Source organism: Larus michahellis, chromosome 14 (genome assembly GCF_964199755.1).
Source record: "Larus michahellis chromosome 14, bLarMic1.1, whole genome shotgun sequence".
NCBI lineage: Eukaryota > Metazoa > Chordata > Aves > Charadriiformes > Laridae > Larus > Larus michahellis.
Window position 1 is genome coordinate 11,594,385 of NC_133909.1, and position 20,042 is coordinate 11,614,426.

Sequence of the window (20,042 nt, forward strand, 5' to 3'; positions counted from 1 at the left end):
GCAGCGCCAGCAGATGACAAAGCAGCTCACATGATCTCATTTTGAAGCTCGCAGTCGCTAGTTAAGATAAAGCTCATATGTTCCCACCGGAGTATGATTCATTCCAAATCAGAGCCCGCTCCCATCCAAAAAACACATTCCTGCTTTCTGCATTGTTTGCACATAGGAGTAGAGATGTGTACACACACACCGCTGCGTGAACCCTTCTACACACACGTGCTGCAAACAGCCAGGAGCTCCCACAGCATTAACCCTTCTGAGGAAGAGCCGCTGAGCCAGACTCCCAGCAGAGCTCAGACAGACAAAAACCCGCAACCAGCAGCAAGTTAACGTGTTAAGTCACATTGATTAAAAATATCTGATGCGAGAAGCAGAGGAAAAGCATGGAAATAAATAACACACACACAGAAGCTTTGCTTCAGACACTGGCAAAAGGCGAAAGATCTTATCTTCAGAGAACAAAAGACCTCACCACAGATGTTTATAGTCTACTGTACTGAGCCTTTTCTCATTTGTGTTTTCTTTAGCAAGTCAAATCTTGTTTGTGTACATCTCATTCCTGGCACTCGCACAAACCAAAAGATTTCCCTAACCGGAAAATATCAGCACAGGTTTGAGAGATGTCGGCGAACCAGCGGATCCCAGTGCCCGTGTGTCCTGATCGGGCAGGAGGGGAACACGACGGCTCGGCTGCTGGGAGACCAGCACCTCTAAACGAACGCACAGACGAACTCGCCGCCTGCCTGAGCGGCACCGAGAGACAGGATCCCACAGAGGAGAATAAAAAACAAGCTCCTGGAATTGGCGCACCAATTCTGTCAAAATGAAGAACAAATTCGGAAGGCAACTCCAGCTACATCTGCGCCAAATTAGCACTCACCGGGGAGATGCTACCAGGAATGGCTGCTATCTGAGGAGAAATAAAGAGAAAATCGTGTTTCTGCTTCTTTGCTACTCCCTTTGATGTCATTCATGACAGAGGACTGCTGACTTCAGCTGCACAGCCCCGCTAGATGCTTGTGCTCAGGAAAATGCTCGTTTTGTTTTTCATCCCTAAAAGCCTAAGAGCTACCGACACATAAACTACATTTCAGGTATGCCCAAACGGTCTTGAATAACCCCGTGAAGCTGAAGAGAACTGCCGACGATATTCTTCATCGCCAAACAAAGACGCATGAGATCCGACAACATCCTAACCTTTCTCAGTCCAAGCTTTGCAGCGATCTCATCCACGACCTCGGCTTTTGGATCTTCCAGGATCTCCAGGCTGTTCTGCGTACCGATCTGCAGTAAAGAAAAACTCGCAAGTAAGACAGAACAGGAAAAAACACAGTACACAGCCATTGTCAGGAGTGAGGCAGAGGTCTGGGTTTCCCCTTTGGCATTACGACTGACCGGTTTCACCCCAGAGACCTCGTCTACTCACAGACCCATCCTGTTGGAGCTCTTCAGCTAAGTTTGCAAACTACATCGGGGTTTATGAATGAAAGCCTCGGCATTTACAAACAGGCCATTGCTGTTTCCGAGCACTTTGGAAAAGGTGAGAGGTTGTGTAATTTTTCCAAAGCTCTGCGTTCAACCTGCCAGTTTTGCACCGTTGTTGCATTTGTTTGAATCTTTGAGCAGCGGAGAGGCAGAAACCCAGTGAATCCAAGAGCCCAGGCCTTCCCCCCGCGCTCTGGAAAACGCGGCTCCATCTGGGTGTGTTTCAGAGGCAAAAGCTTTCTCGTGCGGGGAGGTGCCGTGCCAAGAAGCGCAGCAGAGACTGCTTGCCAGGAGAGCAAAAGCTTCCTCGCTTTTACCGTGCACAACTAGAAGCATATGAACTTCCAAAGCAGGGGCTTAAGAGTGATACTGAAACAATGGAGGGCACGGCTCTGCTCACATTGGAAAGAAAGGGAAGAAATTATAAAAAGCTGCTCTCACGCACACACTCCCAAAGATCCATTTGTTCTTTTCCACTGACAAATCTGTTGCATTTGACTCTAGCAACACTGCAAAGATCATCAAGAGGAAGAAAACATATCACCCACCACGATGTGTTTGTACACACAGTGTCTGCACTTAGCAAAGTGACTTTGATCATCGCCAAAGCAGCCAGTAGGCAAACTCGAACTTCAAGCCGAGCCTTGTGTTGTGGGCAGAGTGGCTTCTCCATCTCCGTTTTCAGCTCTCCGACACCAAATTCAGCTTTTGGGTTGCCCGGGAGGCTGCAGGCTCCTGGAGCAGCTCGGCGGTGCCGAGCGCGGTGCCGTGCACCATCTAGTGGGGACTCCGCCACTCCAAGGCATCAGATCTCAGCCTCAGCCTCTCCACCACAGCAGCAGACTTTATTTTTGTCTAATTAAGCGGCTTAAATTTTCCCAGAAAGCTGATAAGAAATTGAAGCAAGGGCCGCAACTTTTTTTTTTTCCTAGTACGGAATTTGTTTTCAAGCTGCTCTGTATCACAACCTTGGAAATTCACCCATCAAGGAAACATGTAAAATGAAATCTACTGTTATGAAGTCTCTCTATCTTTAAATCATCAGAGCACAGAGTAATGCAAAAGAAAATGTAAAAATAACAAAAAACAATTCTGGGTTTTAAAAGTCTTTCAGTGGCAACAACACACACGAAGACATAAGTCACAACATCTTTTTCATGGGACCGTTTTCCTTATGGAGCCGCAGTTGGAAATACTGCATCAGGTTTCCCAAACAAAAATGCAAAAACGTGTTTCCCCGTTATCTTTACAAGTTGACGCTGACACCACGGCACCCAGCTCTTACCTGCGGGGGTTCGTAGATGGCAGCGACCTCGGCCCGGATGCCCAGAGGGATGTCTTTGTGCTCGGTGTACCGGCCATACAGATACCCAAGATGTTGGTTTCCTGTCTTCCGCCAGAAGTCTAGGAAGCGATCTGCAATTGTGTGGTTCTCAAACATGATGTTGTCAACATGCCTGTATTTCTGTTTGACAAAGTTCAAGCGTCAGGCCATCCTCCACTAAGTCCGTTCAGTTTGCCCATCGCCAACACCTTCCCCAGAGAGTCCCCGCTGCTGGGACACACCACCCCTCACAGCGGAATCCTGCCGGAGCAGGGACACGGTTACCTGCTCCCTCCCTCTCCCCTCTGCTGCCTCCAGCACCTCTCCCTGCCCGGCACGCAGAACCCACCACAGGCTGGAGTGTGGGGAAGTGCTGAGCACCACCAGCACCCCATTAGTTTGGCTTCTTTACCAGCGCCCTTACCCCAAGAGCCTTTGCAACAAAAAAACCCCAGTGAAATTTAAGAGGAAACAAGAAGAAACAGCGGGTGGCCTTTTGGATCCCATGAGGAAAAAGAGTGGAGATTCATCGCTAGCGGTGCCAGCTCAGATGTCCTCCACGTTAAGAGGAAACTGCTGAGGCAGATACATTTTGGAGTCCTTTTCTGCAAGGACTGAAGACCTTAACAGCCATTTCCCCAACAACTGCCAATACGCAAAGGCTTCTTGCTCCAAATTGGCCGTTCTTGAAGTTATCTCTCCAAAAATAAAAGTCAAGTCCCTTCTCAGCTGTAAGCACAAGGGCTCCTGCGAGCTCCGTCTCACCTGTCTATTGAGAGTGATGGCACTTGGCTGACACTTTGTGCAAATGCCTTCTGGCCAAGGAGGGTGCCCTTCACAGCCCGATTTGATCTTGCAGCTGATGTTTTCCAGGGCAACAAATTTTCCCCTGCAAGAAGGAAAAGAGACGGCTGCTGTTATCATGGTAAAGGCTTCTCAAAAAAAGCAAGTGGCTAGTAATATCACAGAGGAAACAGGGCAGAGGAGAGGCAGCGGCACCAATGCTTTGCACCTTCAGAGGATCTCAAACCAAACTCCCTTGGTGGGATGCTCCGCTCCTGTGGTCCCCAAGTAACCTCTGCTGCCCACTTTGCGAGGGAGGTCAAGAGGCTGACATGTGGTCCCCGACTCAGCTCCGAAGCAGACGTTCGAGCAAGAGCAGAGACAGAAAACTCACGGGAACCTGCTTAAATAATTTACGCAGCACGTGGGAAATAATAGATTATACTGCTAGGGCGAATCAGAGCTCCTTTCATGTGCACGAGGCTTCCTGCAAAGGGAAGTTCCCTTCAAATCAAAGTATTACAGAATTGAGCTGCATCTCACAAAGACATCACAAAAATCCCAGCGGCATTTAGGAACAGGAGGGAGAAGGTTACACCTCTGCATAACTTTATTTAGAGGAGCTGCGTTTCAGAACACAGTGGGTTCCCCGACATCACCAAAGGGGACTTCAGATCCTTCGCTGCACACGTGCGCCCCAGCAAGGCATAAAGAAATAAATACTTCTTTCAGCGCTCCCTCTCTGCTCAGCACTTGTCTGGCCCATGTCAGCACAGCGTCCTCCGCCCCAGCGCGGGGCAGGACGCCCTCTTTTCCCGTTGGTGGGCGGTGAACTACGGCCCCACGACAAGAAAGCTTTTCACTGAGGACACACAGAGCAGGGGACAGAGCAGAATCAGGCCCCGAGGAACGTTAGGCTCATCTTTCTGTCCTATTCGCATCTGCAGGTAAGAAAAGCCACTCATGAATAAAAGCTGCCCAGGTCCACCACAGTCGCGGTGCCTCTCCACGAGGTTTGAGACCCAGGCTTGGAGTTTGGTGTAATTACGGAACCTCCTTCCTTCCATCTGGCCTTCTCCCCCCATGTTACCTGGAAGCAATTACATTGCCACAGTAAAATAAAAAAAGAAAAGGACAGATTTAATTTAATATTTTTTTCCTGCCTTTTGGTTGTTTTTTTCTTTTTTCTTTTCTTTTTTTTAACGTGTTGTTTTTCTCCTCAGTTTGCCATTCGACAGTTGTATCCAACACTACTCCAGTGAGATGCGTCTGTACTTTCATTTGTATTTTAAAAAAGAAGCTCCAAATAGATTCCCTTAAACACGGAGATTTTCTTACTTGTCTGCCCCTCCGGTCAGCTTCCTGATGTAGGCATGGAACGACATATGCTTCACAGGAGGTTCCAGATGGTTTAAATAATCCTCATCAAAAGGCTGCCAAAAACACCACACAAAGAAAAGCCAGGTCAGACACCTGTCTGATAATACATTGATCACGAAACAAATGGATGTTCTAGAGTCAACCCCACTGGCTCTCAATGTGGAAACAATCAAGAAAATTTAGGCTCATTTTCAAGGCAGCTACTACTGTGATAGAAACAGTGGGGCTGTACAACAGCGAGTTTTATTATTGCCTCCTACTTTTATAACAGATTGGCTCCACAAATCAGAACGAGCCTCAAAGGCAAAATGCTTTTTCCTTTCAATATCTAACAACAAACAAAAAGCCCAGCTGCTCAAACAAGGCCAAAGAACTTCCAGAGCACACGGCAGGGAGCCGGGGAACAGCCATTCTGGCTCGCAGCGACTTTTGAGGGATCACTTCTTCATGCCGTAAATTATTTAGCTTAGCACGTTTGTAGGCGTTACTAAAGCTGCCTTCAACCTGAATAATACGTGGTTCAACTGAGAAGCGCTGGGATCCATGAGAGGGGATGAAACGAGAAGATCCAGGCAAGAGTGAAGAGGGAGGAAAACCGGAGCTTTTCTAAAGCACTTTCTGTTAAACCCATTACTGCAGAAAACCAGAGCGTTAACCAGAATAAACCCAGGGTCATGAAGGCCTAGAGCCTTAGCGATCTGGGATGTGAGCCGGCACCTTTGCCAGCGCACGGCAGGATTCTGACCCAGAGCTGCTATCTCTACGTGGGCATCGCTCCGAGAAAAAGCGTTGATGCTGGAAGAAACCGAATCCAAGAGGACGTGCTTTTTGTGTGACTTCTGAGAGTACCTTCTCGGGGCTCTTACCTCCAGTGGTACGCAATGCACGCATTTACCCAAGGGGCCATGGCGACACCTATGCAAACAGAAAGAGAAGTAGCGTCGTATCTTATTTAATAATGCAAAAGTCAGACTGTAAAAGTTGCTCTACACTAACAGTTTTGATGCGGAAGATCTGTGCAATTGTACGGCTCTGAGCAACTCTCCGCCCACCAGGGAATATTACAGAGGGGTCACCGCAAGATAATTCCACATAAAGAGACAGCAACAGCTTCAGGTTAAACCTGAGAGTCCCAGGTCAAGACCCAACCCTCCCGATGTCCGTGTCCCTGGCAAGCGGCTCCGCTCCCTGAAAGACCACGTGAACCCACGTCAGGTCACAGCTTCTCAAGTTTTACAACTTGGGTTGCGTTTCAATTCAAAGAATTTGAAATCTACGCCACAGGGCTGGCCTGTGTGGTTTTAACAAAAAGACAACCAAAACATTCATCCTTTATCAGGCACTAGAGGATGGTCTGCAACAGACAGGGAAGGATGTGTTTATCGGACAGATAAAGACCTGCTGGGTAAAGTTACAAAACAGAGGGGAAAACGTCTCCTTTGAGGCGATGGCTTTAAAAAAAAAATGCGAAACAACAAAAAATTCCCTCCACACCTCTGCCCCAGCACTAGGTCAGCACGAGTTTCCAAAGGAAGGCCTCTAGAGAGGAGCGTGGATGTTGGCTCTTGCAAAGACAAAATGGATGGGATCTAGTTGCAGCATTGCTTTTAACAAAGTATTGTGGCAGCTAATGTACATAAAGGACCACTAAAGGCTGCTAATGCACTCAGCCGAACGCCAGCATCCCTCCGTGTTTAGATTGATATGCACTCACAAACACAGGAACAAGCCCAGACACACTCTTTTTATCATAAATATCCACCACTGTGCTTTGGCTCCCTGCTAAGAACAATACCTTCATTTATTCTTTTGAAAAATGTGGTCAAGTTAAAGACAATGTTTTTGCCATGGAGTGGTGGGTTTCTGCCTTTATTGTTTCAATAATGTGACATTTCCCTCGTTTATCATCGGCCTGAAAAGGTTAGATAGGATTTTCCACGTAAAGGCTACGTCTTTCCAAACTTCCTCGCTGCTGCAGCACTAAAGATAAACCATATGGAAGACAACACAATGGGGAAGGGCGAGCTATTCTGTTTGAAAAATAATTCCTGGTTGCCTTTAAAATTTTCACTCACACCCTTTCAGAAGTTTCTTTGCAGAGGGGTCCAGCCCCAAGCCAACAACCAGTACAGACACCAGGCCAGGAGCCAACTGGGACGTCGTTAACGATGAGCAATAAAAAACAACCATCCAGACAGAGGACATTTTAGCAGCATCAGTGTAGATTTATGGTGGTATTAACTCACCATTGTGTTATTACTTTGACAAAAAAATACAAGCTGCTTTGTTTACCTAAGCCTCTTGCAGCTAAAAGTTTTGGCAAAGCTCGACTTTGTTGCATTTCTGTGAGCGAAATGGACTCCCTGGTTTGACAGAAAGGTTCGAAAGGCACGTGATGGAGAGGAAGCCAAAAAGGAAGCAGGCAGAGACCCAAGTCCCACTTCTACGTCCCTGCCATTGGATATTTCTACTCATTCCCTTCACTTCTGTGTTTTACCTTTATGAGGAATGGTTGGATCTGAAGACACAGAAATGCTCCAGCTCGGGACGTCTTGGGTGAGGTGCCACACGTGGGCCAAAGACGGGGAAGCAGCGTTGTGCCGGCTCTGCCCAAGCAGGGAGAGACCGCAGGGCAGCCAGGGAAGGTGACAGAGCTCGGGTCTCCACGCTGACAGAGGAGCTGCCTCCGATTTAGAAAACAAACCCACCCTCGCTGCTCACCCACCGTGGCTGGGTGACGCTGAGGCAGCAGCTCGGGCTGAACTCGTGTTTCCCTGCGAGGTGGGGACCTGACCCCGCCACCCGTCACCTCAGGACCCAAACAATGGGGAGCAACATATTGAGACCATATGGAACAGAAGCTACTGCAGACAGCAGGCTCCTGCTTATTAAGCAATATGCCACACACAGAGCATAACTCAGTATTTCTACACAGCACCGGCTGCCAGGACATCCCAGGGAAGAATTCAAAGTATTCATTTTAATCTAGAGAGCTCCAAATGTTTTAGGAGCACAAAATATACGATCACAAGTCCCATAGCAGGGGCCACCTTGATCAGAACAATAGATGCTCTGAGTGAGTCCTTCCTGGCAAAGACCCTGGGATTTTGGTATCTGCTTCCTTCCTCGCCTCACCAGAGCTCGATTTAACCTTCCAGGACAATGGCAAGGGCTGTTTTCCCTTGTGAACATTGCAAAGGCAGCCAGGGACGGAGCAGTGGCTCGGAGGGCAGTTCCCATAGCACGTTTCCTGGCTGCTGGTTTCAGACGATGTTACAAGCTCTGGTGAGGCACGGATGCATCAACAGAAACAAAATCCACCCGTACTTACAGCTGTTGGTCTCGGTTTCGGTAAATCTTCCCATCCTGTTTGATCAGATACTGGTCAATCTCATCTTCCACCACCTGGGGGGCCCCCACAGGCCGCAAACCCTGGGAGACAGAGGTGTCCATGATCTCTGAGGAGGAGCCAGCTGGGCTCGAGGGGTAGAGAAACAGCATATCCCCATGCCTACGGGTGTGGAAAAACAACACACGGGCATCAGTAGTTGCTCCTGGGTAGCAAACCTCCCGGCTCATGGAGGAACGCATAATTATCACAAACTACACACAGACTAGCAAACGCGGTAGTCTGAAGCCATTCCTCTAGCCATCTTTCTGCTGCTTGGGTCATTTGCACAATAACAGCAAATCTTTTCATCAGGAGAAGAGACCGAGGGGAAAAGGTGAAGAAAAAGGAGAAAGGAAGAGAGAGAAGCAACAGCTCCAGCAGGGAAAAGGACTAGCGCGGATCCCTCAAGTCACAGCCTTCCCAAGGCAGCTGCCAGCGCTGACACGTTCAAGTGACAAGTTGCGCGCGGTGGTAACAGCTCTTGTATTTTTAACCACTTTAAGATTATTCTTGACATGAACAGAATGGAGACGTTCCCAACCAAACGTGAAGCGATTGCGCCATTTGGCACCTCTGACCTCCCTCGGCGCCTGGCTACGGGAGGCAGGAACCCTGGCTTCTGCCCAGAGGGTTACCACACTCTGGCGCTGATGCAGGAAAAAAGGCTCGTGTGAGCGAAAGCAGGGACGAGGGACCTTGCTGCAGGCTGCACACGAGCAACCAGGAGGCCTGCTGCTGCCTCACCACAATGAGCAAACACAAGGCAAGAAGTTGACCTAAGAAACGGCTGCCACAGCCTCGCCCGTAGTCAATTTGATCGCCCCCGTTTCAGCACATCAGCCGAGCTTGCCCCTTCCCATAGCCGGTGACAGCTGAAAGCCAGGGGCTGACGTAAGGTGAGCCTGCCTTATGCTGGCCAGCTCAGAGGGAAGAGATCAGGCCAGCTCAGGGAAGAGGCACCCCGTTGTACAAAGCCCCTCCTCCACCCTCAGCCCGCTCTGTCAGGACTCACTTGATTTTCAGTAAGTTGAGGGATTTGTTTTGTGAGGCTGTGATCTCTCCTGTCCTGTTTCTATTGGTGTAGACAGAAAACCCATTATTCCTGAAACCAAATTCTTTTGCAACCTGAAAGAGAGAGAAGAATGGCAAGGTGTAAGACACATCACACACCCAGGCAGATGCTGAAAACGGCTAAGAGCAAGCAAGAAGTCTGGGAACTTCTATTGCAAAACTTCAGTGGGATTCATCCGCATTTCTGAAGAGCGCAGGACAACTGAGAAAAACAGTAACACACGCAATTAAAACCAGCAAGTGAAACAGACGTGTCTCTCACTCACACAACACAAATGCAGCATTTTATCTAAATCCACGCAAGCGCTGTCATGACCAGAGAGGGGAAACTATCCTCTCCCTTATCCCAGCTCTCTCGCTCCAGCCTTGCCAGCTCACACCGGCCACGTCATTCCCATCTTCCTACGACCAGAATTCCTCCGTCCAGATCATCACCTCTGAGAATCTTTACCCTCAGCTCTGCTCTCGCCTACCAGTTTCTACGTGAGTTTCACTCGAGCTCTTCCTGCTGTTCTCCTTTCTGTTTTTCTCCATTTGCCTCTTTTCTCCTGATGGAGCTTACCCTCACAACAACCACCTCCAGGTCCCCTGGCAGTACTTTTTTCCCTGCCCATCCTCTCACCAGTTCAGTTTAAGGCTACTTTACTCTTTATCAGTCAAATGCCTCTTCACAGCAATGTCAATTTTCACATCTGGCCGCTTAAAAACACAATCAGTTTAAAAGTGGCATTAAAAGTTTTTCTAGATTACAAGTTTCTTCCTAAATTCTTAAGTGAATAGCCTTTATTTTTTATTAAGTACATCTCCCTGAGGCTTTGGTAGGGCTCAGAGACAGTGACTGCACGCAAGACAAATCCAACAAGCCACACGCAGAACTGTCCCATGAGCAAAGCCACGCAAAGCAGTTCCTCTACCGTCAGCTCCGCTGCGATTTGTGATCTGCCATTTGAGCGGAACCAAACCGAACGCTTCATCCCCTGCACCACGCCTGCCAGAGTTAAACGTTAGCTCGTCAGGCCACAGATCTCACCAATTTTTTTGATGGGGGGAGGTAAATTACACAATACATTAACAAAAGGCTTGAATTAGTTCCTAACTGGATTCTAACCTGAACGCACCCCAGGGTTTACTTTCAGTACCCTTCCCTACGATGTGCTACAAAAGGCAGAAGATTATCAAGGCCCTTATCACTCCGAAATGCACTTTCTTGCACGCTTCTTTTGCAGCTTCTCTGGAGTCATCAAAGAGGAGATCTAAGTTAATTGCTAGCATAGAGGAAGCAATCTGATGCCTCTTTAATTACAGCTATCTAGCTAAATACAAAATCCACCATATGGATTAACATTTCAGTGTTAAAATCCACGGCTATTAATATGCACAGATCTTAGGTGGTAAAATTTGCAACTTCTCTCTTTCAAGTAAGCCTTGTATTAGGAAAGAAACCCAAACATTTCTTGTGCTCAGCTCAGCAAGAGGATACAGCTTTCCCCAGATCGACAGGCAATTTCAGTGAGCGCAGATGCTTTTGTTCTGACGGTAAGTGGTTGCAAGCAGGATTGTTCCACGTCGCCTCGGGTAATACGAACCCTTGAAACCGAGCAGCTCGTTTCGCACAGGTTCCAGAGAATTTTGAAAGCAACGCTTTTCCCCTGGGGGGAGACTGTTCAGAGACGGCAGCGAGTGTCTCTGACCCAGCCCTGAAACCGATCAGGATTTTCGCTTGGTCAGGTGTGGATTGCTGTGGTCCGGGCTTAAGCTTCCAACAAAGCAAATGACTCACAAACAGCAGAAGGTTTTGGTCTGCTCCCCCTTCTCCCTCGCAGGGGGAAAGGAAATCTAGCTGACTAAAGAATGGCCCTTCAGGCACAGGAACACAAAGTACTTCTCTTATGAAGCAAAGAAATCCTAATCTGAGGGTTCCAGGTTACAGCGGAGTTCCAGGAGGGAAGGAAATGGAGAACTGCTCACTCTTAAATAGCAAACTTTAGAGATTAAGCAGTTGCATCAGACCAAAGAACAAGCTACAGCCAACTCCAAATCTGACAGCTCCAACACTCAGTCTGTTCTCCTCATCCCAGGGTGGAAATCTTTCCCTGGAGACCCCGGTGGTTCTCACATCGCTTTAAGATCTCGCCTTAACTCCTTCCTTGCTCTCTCCAAAACCATAGTGGAAAACTAACGGCACACAACGCACATTCAAATGATATTCAAAGCGCTGAGTTTCAACTGGATCACGCCTGAAGAGGCCAGTCCCTTGCAGCAGGCTTTGACTATCAAACAGCTTTCCTGTGGCGTTGTCAGCCTCTGCTTCCCCAGCTGCCATTTCTTTGGGAGAACGCTAAAAACATGTCCTCCCCCAGGAAAGCTCCCACCCCAGGAAATTTCAACTGAAAAGCTGACGAAATTTGTTATTTTCCCTCTGGAACAGCAATGAGAAAACTGGTTTTGGCTACACCAATAATTCCACAAGGTGTGCCCATCCTCGCTGCTGTCAGCGCATTTGCCCAGCGAGGTAAAGCCCGTATCTGCTGTGAGCGGGAGCCACTGCGCAGGCTGAGCCGCAGGAGCCGGGGACAGCGCTGAGGGGCTCAGGGTACCTTCTTGAGGAACGTCGCCACCGTTTCTCGCTTCGTGGCCGTGATGCGCTTCACTCCTTCGGGCGACTGCACGCGGATTATCTGCGGGGTGAAGAGAACAGCCCGAGTCAGTGACAGGGACAGAGCCGACCCTGTGCGCGCAGCCTGTTGAAGCCATGTTGAAGCCTCACACGTGCGACGCAGACCACCCTCACCGCTCCTCCCTCCTGCTTTTAATGCTGCTCCTCAACAGGGCATGCAAATGCAGAAGGAAGTAATTTGCCGGCAGTATGGCAGGACCGGCCGATGTCTGCACGCTGCACGACCAATAACCCCAATGCACGGGGCACAGCAAGGAACTGGCACCGAGAAAAACACTAACGCTGCTTTTTTTGCCAAAGCTCTGACCTCAGACGCGGAATTAAACTTTCAGAAGGAGGGTGAATCAGAGCTTCCACAGGAGCGATTTATTCAGTGCCCACACACAAACACTCGCCGAACTGGTGCTAATGGGCACCTGCACTGTCGTTATGTTTCAACCCGCGTTACTGACGCGCAGCTTCCATCACTAATGAAAAGCCGAGGAGAGACACAAGGCTCAGGCTGTTCCTGTGATCTTGCCTTAATTCCAAACAGCAGTTTTGCTGCAGGCCTGAAGTCAGAGATGGGAAAAACTGGCAGCTTTTGGGGCAGAAAGACGGGGACAATTCCTCACATACTGCCCAGGGAAGTGGCAAATGTAAACGTCAGAGTCCTTGTGCTGCTGGGGACTAGAAAAGCGATTTGAGTTGCTCTAAAGAGAATGTTCACCCGCTGATATGTAACACAGAGACAGTTTGAGATGGCAGCGCGTGTGCTGAAAGGGGGGACACAGGGGGACACGGAGGGCTGCTGGTGTCCCTGCACCACCTCGCAGGAGCCCTTTACACCCTCCCAGCCTTCAGCAGGGGAAAAAGCCCGGCCTGACGGGAGCAGGAGACCCCGACGGTACCGACGAGCCCCTTCGCCGGCCGAGACCGGGCACCTTCTCCCGGGGCGTCGCCGCCCGGGGCCGAGCGGGACCCCGCTCCCAAACCCCACGCTCTCCCTGGGGCAAAACCACGGGGAATCCGTCCATGGCCCGGCCCCGGGAGGGGGGGTCGGCCGGGCCCTACCCGGGGGTGCTGCGCTCCCGGCGGGACGCCCCGTCCGTCGCGGCCGGCTGGGCTCGGTGCGGCCCCGCCGGGGCGCGGGGGGGGGCGATGGCGGCCGGGCCCCGCCGCCCCACAGGAATCTGCTGCCTCATCGCCCCTCCCCCCCGCCCGCCGCCTCCCGGCCCCACTCACGATCGTCTCCGCCATGGCGCTGCCCGCCGGGGAACCGGGACTCGCCGACCCGACCCGTCAGCCCGGGTGCGCTCCGGCCCGCTGCGCTCCGCCTCGCCCGACCCGGCCCGCTCCGGACCGCCGCCTCCCGGGCCCGGCCCGCCACCCGCACCGGCACCCCCCGGGCCCCGCGCCCCAGCACCCGCGTTCCGCCGCCCCGAGGTTCCTAGGCCGGCCGGTGCCACCGCCGCCACCGTCCCCCGCACTGCCCCGGTGCCACCCCCACAGTTGTCCCCCAAAGCTGCCTCGGTGCCACCGCCACAACCGTCCCCTGCGCCACCGCTGCACCCGCTCTTTCGTTCCGCATACAATCCGCTCCGCCGGCGTCCCGCTGCGGGGCCCGGTCCCGGGCATGGGGACCCCCACGGTGTTCCCTCCGCGGGGCTCGACCCCCGCTCGCCGCCTGCCATGCTCTCGTTACCGACCCCACCAACGGGGCGGCGGGGGTGGGTTCTGCCGGGCCCTATTTAAGCGTCGGCCGCGGCCCCTCACATGATGGGAGTGTGACCGCCGAGCAGCGGGCGGGATGGCGCCGGGCCGGGCACGGCTCTGCCGGCCCCGTGGCGGGGAGACCACCCGGCTGCTGCCCCAGGTAACGCTGGGGCCCTGCGGGACCCTCGGTCCCCGCCTTGGGACCCTCCTGCACCGTGTCCCCTAGGTGCTGGCTCCGTGCCGGAGCCTGCAGCATCCCCGGGGGTGTCCGTAGGGATGAGTCTGGGGGTCCCCGTTAGGAGCAGGGTCTCTGGGGGAGCACCCACATGCTCCCCATCTGCCCAGACCCCGGGGGTCTCCTTGACAGGCAGCGTTACAGCGTGGGGGGGCTCCCGCAAAGGGGGTGCGGGAGCCTGTCACAGCCTCGGACTGTGGGGTGGGGGGTACGTGGGCTAACGGGGGGCATTTCTGAGGGACTGAGTGGCGAGCGTCTCGTCTGTCCGTGCAGGCATCCAGGCTGGTGGAGCTGCCCTACTCCTCCTCCGATGACGATGACGGGGACACGGACCTTCCCATGGCCCAGCAGGACCCCGGGGTGTGGTGCCCCGTCCCCCCCAAGCCCAGCGCCTTCAGCCAGTGTGTGCGGTACCTGGCCTTCCTCTGGAACCTCCTTTTCCTCCTGCTGGGACTGCTGGCCCTGGCCGTGGGGGTGTGGGGGCTGCTGGCCAAGGGCTCACTGCGGGGGGATGGCCTGGCCCCCCTGGGCTCGGACCCCATGCTGCTCTTCGTGCTGGCGGGACTGGGGGCCAGCGCCGTGTCCCTGGCCGGCTGCCTGGGCGCCCTCCGCTCCAGCCCCTGCCTGCTGCGCTTCTTCCTGGGGGCCATGCTGGCCTTCGCGGGGCTGGAGGTGCTGGGGGGGCTGCTGCTGCTGGTGGCGCGACAGCGGTTGCGGGACGCCCTGCGGGACGCCCTGCTCCTCTGCCTCCTGCGCTACCAGGAGGAGCCTGACCTGCGGTTCCTGGTGGACGAGGTACAGCAGAGCCTGCAGTGCTGCGGCCTCGGCTCCTACCGCGACTGGGAGACCAACCCGTGAGTCGGGGTGCCGGGGGGTGTGTGGGGGGGTCTGTCCCCACACCGGGACGGCGCGAGGACCCAGCAGTTCTTCTCCATCCCCGCAGGTACTTCAACTGCAGTGCCCCGGGGGTGCAGGCGTGCAGCGTCCCTGCCTCCTGCTGCCTGGACCCCTGGCAGAACGGCACTGTCACCAACGCCCAGTGCGGCTTCGGGGTCCTGCGCCTGGGGGACATGGCGGCCAGCACTGTTGTGCACCTGGGGGGCTGCGTGGCACAGCTCGGCGCCTGGCTCCGTGGCCAGGTGGGTGGCATCGCGGCCGGCGCGGCTGTGCTGGTGCTGGTTGAAGCTGCCGGCATGCTCATGGCGCTGAAGATACTCAGAGACATAGCACCCATCGGGGCGCGGGACTGAGGGTGTGCTGGCTGCCACCCAGGGTGGGGACACCGTGGGGCTGGGGATGTGGGGGGGCTGATCCAGCCCAAAATAAACCTCAGCAGAAGCCTGAACTCCATCCATGTCCCGTCCATCCCTCCCTGTGGCTCGGGGAGACATGTTCCATCTTGCATCCCTGCCACCCCCAGACCACGACACCAGGCTCCTGCGCTCGTTCTGGGTTTTAATGAGCATTTCTCTAGGCTGAGCCCTCCCCGTGCGGACGGGACGGCTTCTACCTACACAATGCTACAGGGTGGGGGGCGGCAGGGGCCACGGTCTGCCTAGATGATGCCGTACTGAGCCAGCTCGTGGAGCTCCAGGTGGCTGAAGGCTTCCCAGGGACAGATGACGGTGATGTCTGGGGAGAGGAAAGAGGCTGCGTCAGCGTGACCTCCCCCAGCCTGGCCACAGGCAGCTGTGCCCACAGCGAGCCCCGCTCCCCACCCACAGCAAAGGGGGCACGGGACACCCATACCTGTTCCCAGCCCTTCCATGCCCGGGATGTCGTCGCCGAACCTGCAAGGACAGAGAGAGTGTCTGCCCTGATGCCCCTGCCAACACCTCCCACCCCTGGCTGGGACGTACGGCCCCGTTCCCCCCAACATTGGGGTCGTGCTGTGGGTCCCGGGGCTCTGCCCCACTCACCCCTGCACCCCCTTTTTGGGGGGCTTGCTTTTGAACTGCCTCGTCTGCCTCTGCTTGAATTTGGGTGGTCCCTTCCGGGGGGTGGCAGGTCCCCCGGTCACCCTGGTGGCTGATTTGATCTCCGGCTTTGTGGGGGGTTCCAGGCTCATGGCTGTGCCGGGGCCGGCAGCCTGCCCCGGGTCACGGTTGTCCCTGGGGGTCCGGCGCTGGCACGGGATGGCTCCTCACACCTGATGGAGGAGAGATATGGGGGGGTCACTGGCTTCTCTCCCACCCTGTGCTGCCCAGGGGCCCCTTGGCTGTCACTGATCGGCTTTACAGGCTGCCCCAGAGCAGAGCCCCCTCCCCACAACCTTGACTTAGCCCAGCTCAGAGCCCGCTAATCCCCTTACCCCAAGGCAGGGAAGGGTGTCCTGGGGGCAGCAGAGCCGCTGCCTCCCCTCGGGGCTGTTCCTCCAGCCCTTGTCACCGACCCCAGCGTGGATGTGACACCCCGGAGCCCCCACTGTGTCTCTCCCTGGGGTCTGTGCCAAGCCGTGGGTGCCGCAATGGGTCGGCATCGGTGTGGGCATGGGAGTGGGGCGTCCCTTGGGGCTTGTTTGCAGCGGGATGGGTTTGGGGGATGGTGGGAACCGGGCTGTGGACCCCTGGGACCCATGCTGGGGTGAGGGTGACGGGGGAACGGAGCATGGCAGCCAAGCTGGACATCGCAGGGCAGCGCATGGGCTCCATCCCGCTGCGGTTGTGCCTCCTCCAGGCACGGCAGCCACGCCGTGGGTTTGGTACAGGAGTTTTGTGGCACAAGAGATGGCTCCGGTGCCGGCGCGAGGGGTTTTGGCCCCGCTGCAGAGCCCAGCGGCTGAGCACAGACCCCGGGGAAGAAGGGACCTGGCCCGGGGAGACGCCAGAGATGCAGCTCCTGGTTGCAGGAGCCGGAGGCAACAGCAGGGTCCCGCCTGGAGCAAAGCAACGAGGAGCCCCAGTGCCACTGGGACCGTGTCCCATCCCACGCACAAGGCAGAGCCCTGGACTTACGTAGCCGCTGCGGTCCCCGAGGCCAGTGCCGCTCCGCAGGAGACCCTCCGTCCCGCTCCCGCCGGCGCACGTCCTATAGATGCTCTGAGTGGCTTTTCGGGAAGGGCAGATTTATCCTGCTCTGGGGTAATAGGATTATTTATGTCCCTTCTTTTCAAAGGGGTCATCTGACGTCCTTCCCCCGGCTCCGCCCCGGTGGGACGGGGGTGTGGGGGGGTGGATGGGGAGGGGGTGTCTGGATTAGTGCTGCCGGGAGTGACGGTGTCAGGACGGGCAGCAAATCACCGGGCGGGGGGGATCCTGCCTCCTCTCCCCAAACTGACGGGAGGGCTCTCGTGGGGGACCCCTGTTCTCTGAGAGATCACCCCAGTGCCCCTCCATCCCAGGGGCAAGGACGGGACCCCCCAGCCCACCCAGGACCGGGGACAAGCTCTCCACAAACACCCTTTTGGGTTGACCCCAAGGGGGCTGGGCAGTGATGCAGGCAGGCTGTGCCGGCAAACCACTGGGACACGCCGGGCTCTCAGCCTGTGCCCAGTGCCGGGCACGGCATGTCCCCAAAAACAAGGGCTGGGGGTCCTGTCCTCCAAGCCTGGTCCGTGCTGGTGCCACCGCGGGTGCCAGTACCCAGGGGACAGCCTGAGCCCTGCCTGGGCATCGCAGGCCAAAATCTGGCAGAAAAGGGGCTGGGCAGCCCCTGCCCGGCGGCACCACAGTCCCTGGGACAGTATCACTGCAAAGCTTCCCTTAATCCCAGCACTAAAGCAATTACAAAAAGGAATAATCTCGGTACACTTTAATTGAACTTCAGCCCCTGCCACTAATTGCAATTAGTTGTACTCCAGCAAATAGGATTACAGGGATCCGGGAGCGTTTTCTATGAAGCTGGCAGAACCAGCTGCTTCTCCAGTAATGAGCAGGGCTCTGGTGTTAATTGCTGCTGCTTCCAGTTTGGGTTTCATTAGTGAGTTGCGAGTTGCTACTCAAGGGCTTTGTGGCTCCTTGGGGAGCTCATCCAGGGAGGACGGGGGGTGTCTGCGGGGGTCCTGATGGCCAGGAGCCCCCGAGTCCCCCAGCCCAGCCGGGCAGGATGTGCTGGGCCACATTTACGGGGTTTTAAGGTGGAGGCAAAGGCAACCGAGGAAGAAAAGGCACCATGAAGAACAGCCCAGCAGGTGTGACCTTGCAGACGGAGCCGGGGACGGAGCCAGGGACGGTACCCTTGCCGGGACACCGCTGGCCCCACGTGCTTGGGGCTGCACGCTGCCCGCACCTCCTGCCTGGGGAAGGGGCCGGCAGCCACGGAGCCTCCTCTGTGAGTCCTTCACATGGAGCAGCCCCTAAGAGGCTTATGGTGCCGGTGGGGAGGGGGGTCCGGTGGGCTAGGGAGGTCCGGCACAGCACCCTGGCCCTCCCCAATCAGCAGGTCACAGCCAAGCTGCTGAAGGAGCTTAAAATCCAAGCCGGGGAGTGCAAGGACAACGCAACAGCAGCGGCGTGGGGAGGGCTGGGTGTGGAGGGGACGTGCCAGCCTGCCCTTGGTGGGGATTTTCCATCCCGGGGGAGTGGAGCATCCGGCTGCCGGGAAATCCGGGGGCTCAGGAGGCGCGTGAGCCGCTGCCTGTCCCCAAGGGCAGGTTACCCCATAGACGAGAGGCGAGACACGACCTGGGCACCACCTGTATTGAAAAACATGTGGAATCCCATGCTTGATACAGCGGGGGGGACTCGGACCATCCCCAGCCCACTGTCCCAGGGCTCAACACGCAAATAAATAATTTAAATAAGCTGAGTCCGGATCCCACCATCCAGCCTGGAGCAGAGGCTCCGGGGGGGTGTCACCCACTGGTTTTTGTGGGCCGGGGGAGGGTCAGTCCTTCTTCATGCGCAGCCTGATCTCCATCTTGAGGATCATTTTAATGTTCTCGTCCTCCACGTGCTCCTCTACAGCCGCCAAGGCCCGTGCGCCGCCATCCTGGTACCGCTCCAGCAGCTCCTCCACGTACCCGACCCAGACGCAGTTGGGGCAGCCGGTCCCGCAGCAGTGCGTGGGCGGTGGGGGGACCGGGGGGGTGGCAGGAGGGAGCCCATCCTCACTCTGGGAGTTGCCCGTCCCGCTGTTGCTCCCTGGGGTGTCTGAGGTGCCGCCAGCCTTTGCCGAGGTGTCCGAAAGCTCCCGAAGGCCGGAGGTGTTGGTAGAGTGGGGATGCGTGGCTCCTTCCCTGAGCACCCTCCCGCAGCTGCCAGCACTGTCCGGGGGCTCCTGAGGACGATGGCCCCACGCTGATGCCAGCCCAGGGGGAATCGCGGGGGCAGCCTTGCTCACCGCACCCCCCCACCGGCCAGAGGAACCCCTATCCACCCCCCAGCGCCCTGTGTACCCCGCCATCCCACCACCATCACCCGCCAGCAGCTCACGCAGCCCCAGCAGCACCCTCAGCCCCCCACCCCATCCCCAACACCCCCCTCAGCTCCCCCCATCCCCAGCACCCCCATCTCCTCCCTAGATCCCCCATCTCATCTCCAGCACCCCTTTGTCCTCCCCAGCTATGCTACCCCACCCCAACACCCCTCTATCCCCGCCTCAGCCCCCCACTCCATCCCCAACACCCCCCTAACCCCCCCTCAGCCCCCCACCTAATCCCCAACGCCCCCCTAGCACCCTCCTGCAGCCCCCCACCCCATCTCCAGCCCCTCCCGATCCCCCCCAGCTCCCCCATCTCGTCCCCAGCACCCCTTTGTCCCCCCCAGCACCCCCACCCCATCCCCAGCACCCTTCTATCCCCAACACCCCCTTAACCCCCTCCCGCAGCCCCCCAGCCCCTCCCCAGCACCCCCTATCCCCCTCTCAGCCCTCCCATCCCCATTCCCCCCCATCCCTATCGCCCTTTACCCCCTCCCACTCCCTCAAACCTCATCGCCAGCACCCCTTGCTCCCCCCCATCGCCCCCGGGGTCCTCCCCAATGTCCCCTCCCCGCTCACCCCCCGCCGCGCCCCCGCCAGGCCCCGCGCCCCCCGCAGCAACATCCGGCCGCCGTGTCCCGGC

General features: G+C 55.7%; 4 protein-coding genes across 5 annotated transcripts in view; 1 reads left to right on the plus strand and 3 right to left on the minus strand.

The window, feature by feature from the left end:
* Positions 1–13,512, minus strand: part of NPLOC4 (NPL4 homolog, ubiquitin recognition factor) — a 30,310-nt gene extending 16,798 nt beyond the window's left edge. Inside the window, exons 1-9 of the mRNA XM_074607146.1 lie at positions 13,336–13,512; positions 12,032–12,112; positions 9,376–9,488; positions 8,304–8,483; positions 5,839–5,887; positions 4,931–5,025; positions 3,575–3,698; positions 2,771–2,950; positions 1,198–1,284 (exon numbers count right to left, since the gene is read on the minus strand). Coding sequence (XP_074463247.1) covers positions 1,198–1,284; positions 2,771–2,950; positions 3,575–3,698; positions 4,931–5,025; positions 5,839–5,887; positions 8,304–8,483; positions 9,376–9,488; positions 12,032–12,112; positions 13,336–13,350 — 924 coding nt within the window. The 5' untranslated portion in view covers positions 13,351–13,512. The remainder of the gene's footprint in view (positions 1–1,197; positions 1,285–2,770; positions 2,951–3,574; positions 3,699–4,930; positions 5,026–5,838; positions 5,888–8,303; positions 8,484–9,375; positions 9,489–12,031; positions 12,113–13,335) is intronic.
* A 153-nt stretch (positions 13,513–13,665) lies between these two features.
* On the plus strand, positions 13,666–15,390 carry TSPAN10 (tetraspanin 10). The gene is made up of 3 exons (XM_074607154.1): positions 13,666–13,966; positions 14,315–14,895; positions 14,985–15,390. Exons 1-3 carry the CDS (start codon positions 13,901–13,903, stop codon positions 15,289–15,291), a joined length of 954 nt encoding a protein of 317 aa, XP_074463255.1. The 5' UTR covers positions 13,666–13,900; the 3' UTR covers positions 15,292–15,390.
* Positions 15,391–15,477: 87 nt separating this feature from the next.
* Positions 15,478–19,258, minus strand: PDE6G (phosphodiesterase 6G). The gene is made up of 4 exons (XM_074607158.1): positions 16,996–19,258; positions 15,961–16,190; positions 15,791–15,831; positions 15,478–15,673 (listed from the first exon to the last, which is right to left on the minus strand). Exons 2-4 carry the CDS (start codon positions 16,107–16,109, stop codon positions 15,597–15,599), a joined length of 267 nt encoding a protein of 88 aa, XP_074463259.1. The 5' UTR covers positions 16,110–16,190; positions 16,996–19,258; the 3' UTR covers positions 15,478–15,596.
* OXLD1 (oxidoreductase like domain containing 1) lies at positions 17,783–20,037 on the minus strand. 2 transcript variants are annotated; one of them, XR_012589845.1, is made up of 3 exons: positions 19,979–20,037; positions 18,801–19,258; positions 17,783–18,674 (listed from the first exon to the last, which is right to left on the minus strand). XR_012589845.1 is itself a non-coding variant. In XM_074607157.1 (2 exons), the coding sequence occupies exons 1-2, from the start codon at positions 20,021–20,023 to the stop codon at positions 18,866–18,868; spliced, it is 438 nt and encodes a 145-aa protein (XP_074463258.1). In that variant the 5' UTR covers positions 20,024–20,037; the 3' UTR covers positions 18,662–18,865. The 2 variants fall into 2 exon arrangements, 1 of the variants encoding a protein (XP_074463258.1); XM_074607157.1 differs by having other exon boundaries at positions 18,662–19,258.
* Between the last annotated feature and the right edge of the window lie 5 nt (positions 20,038–20,042).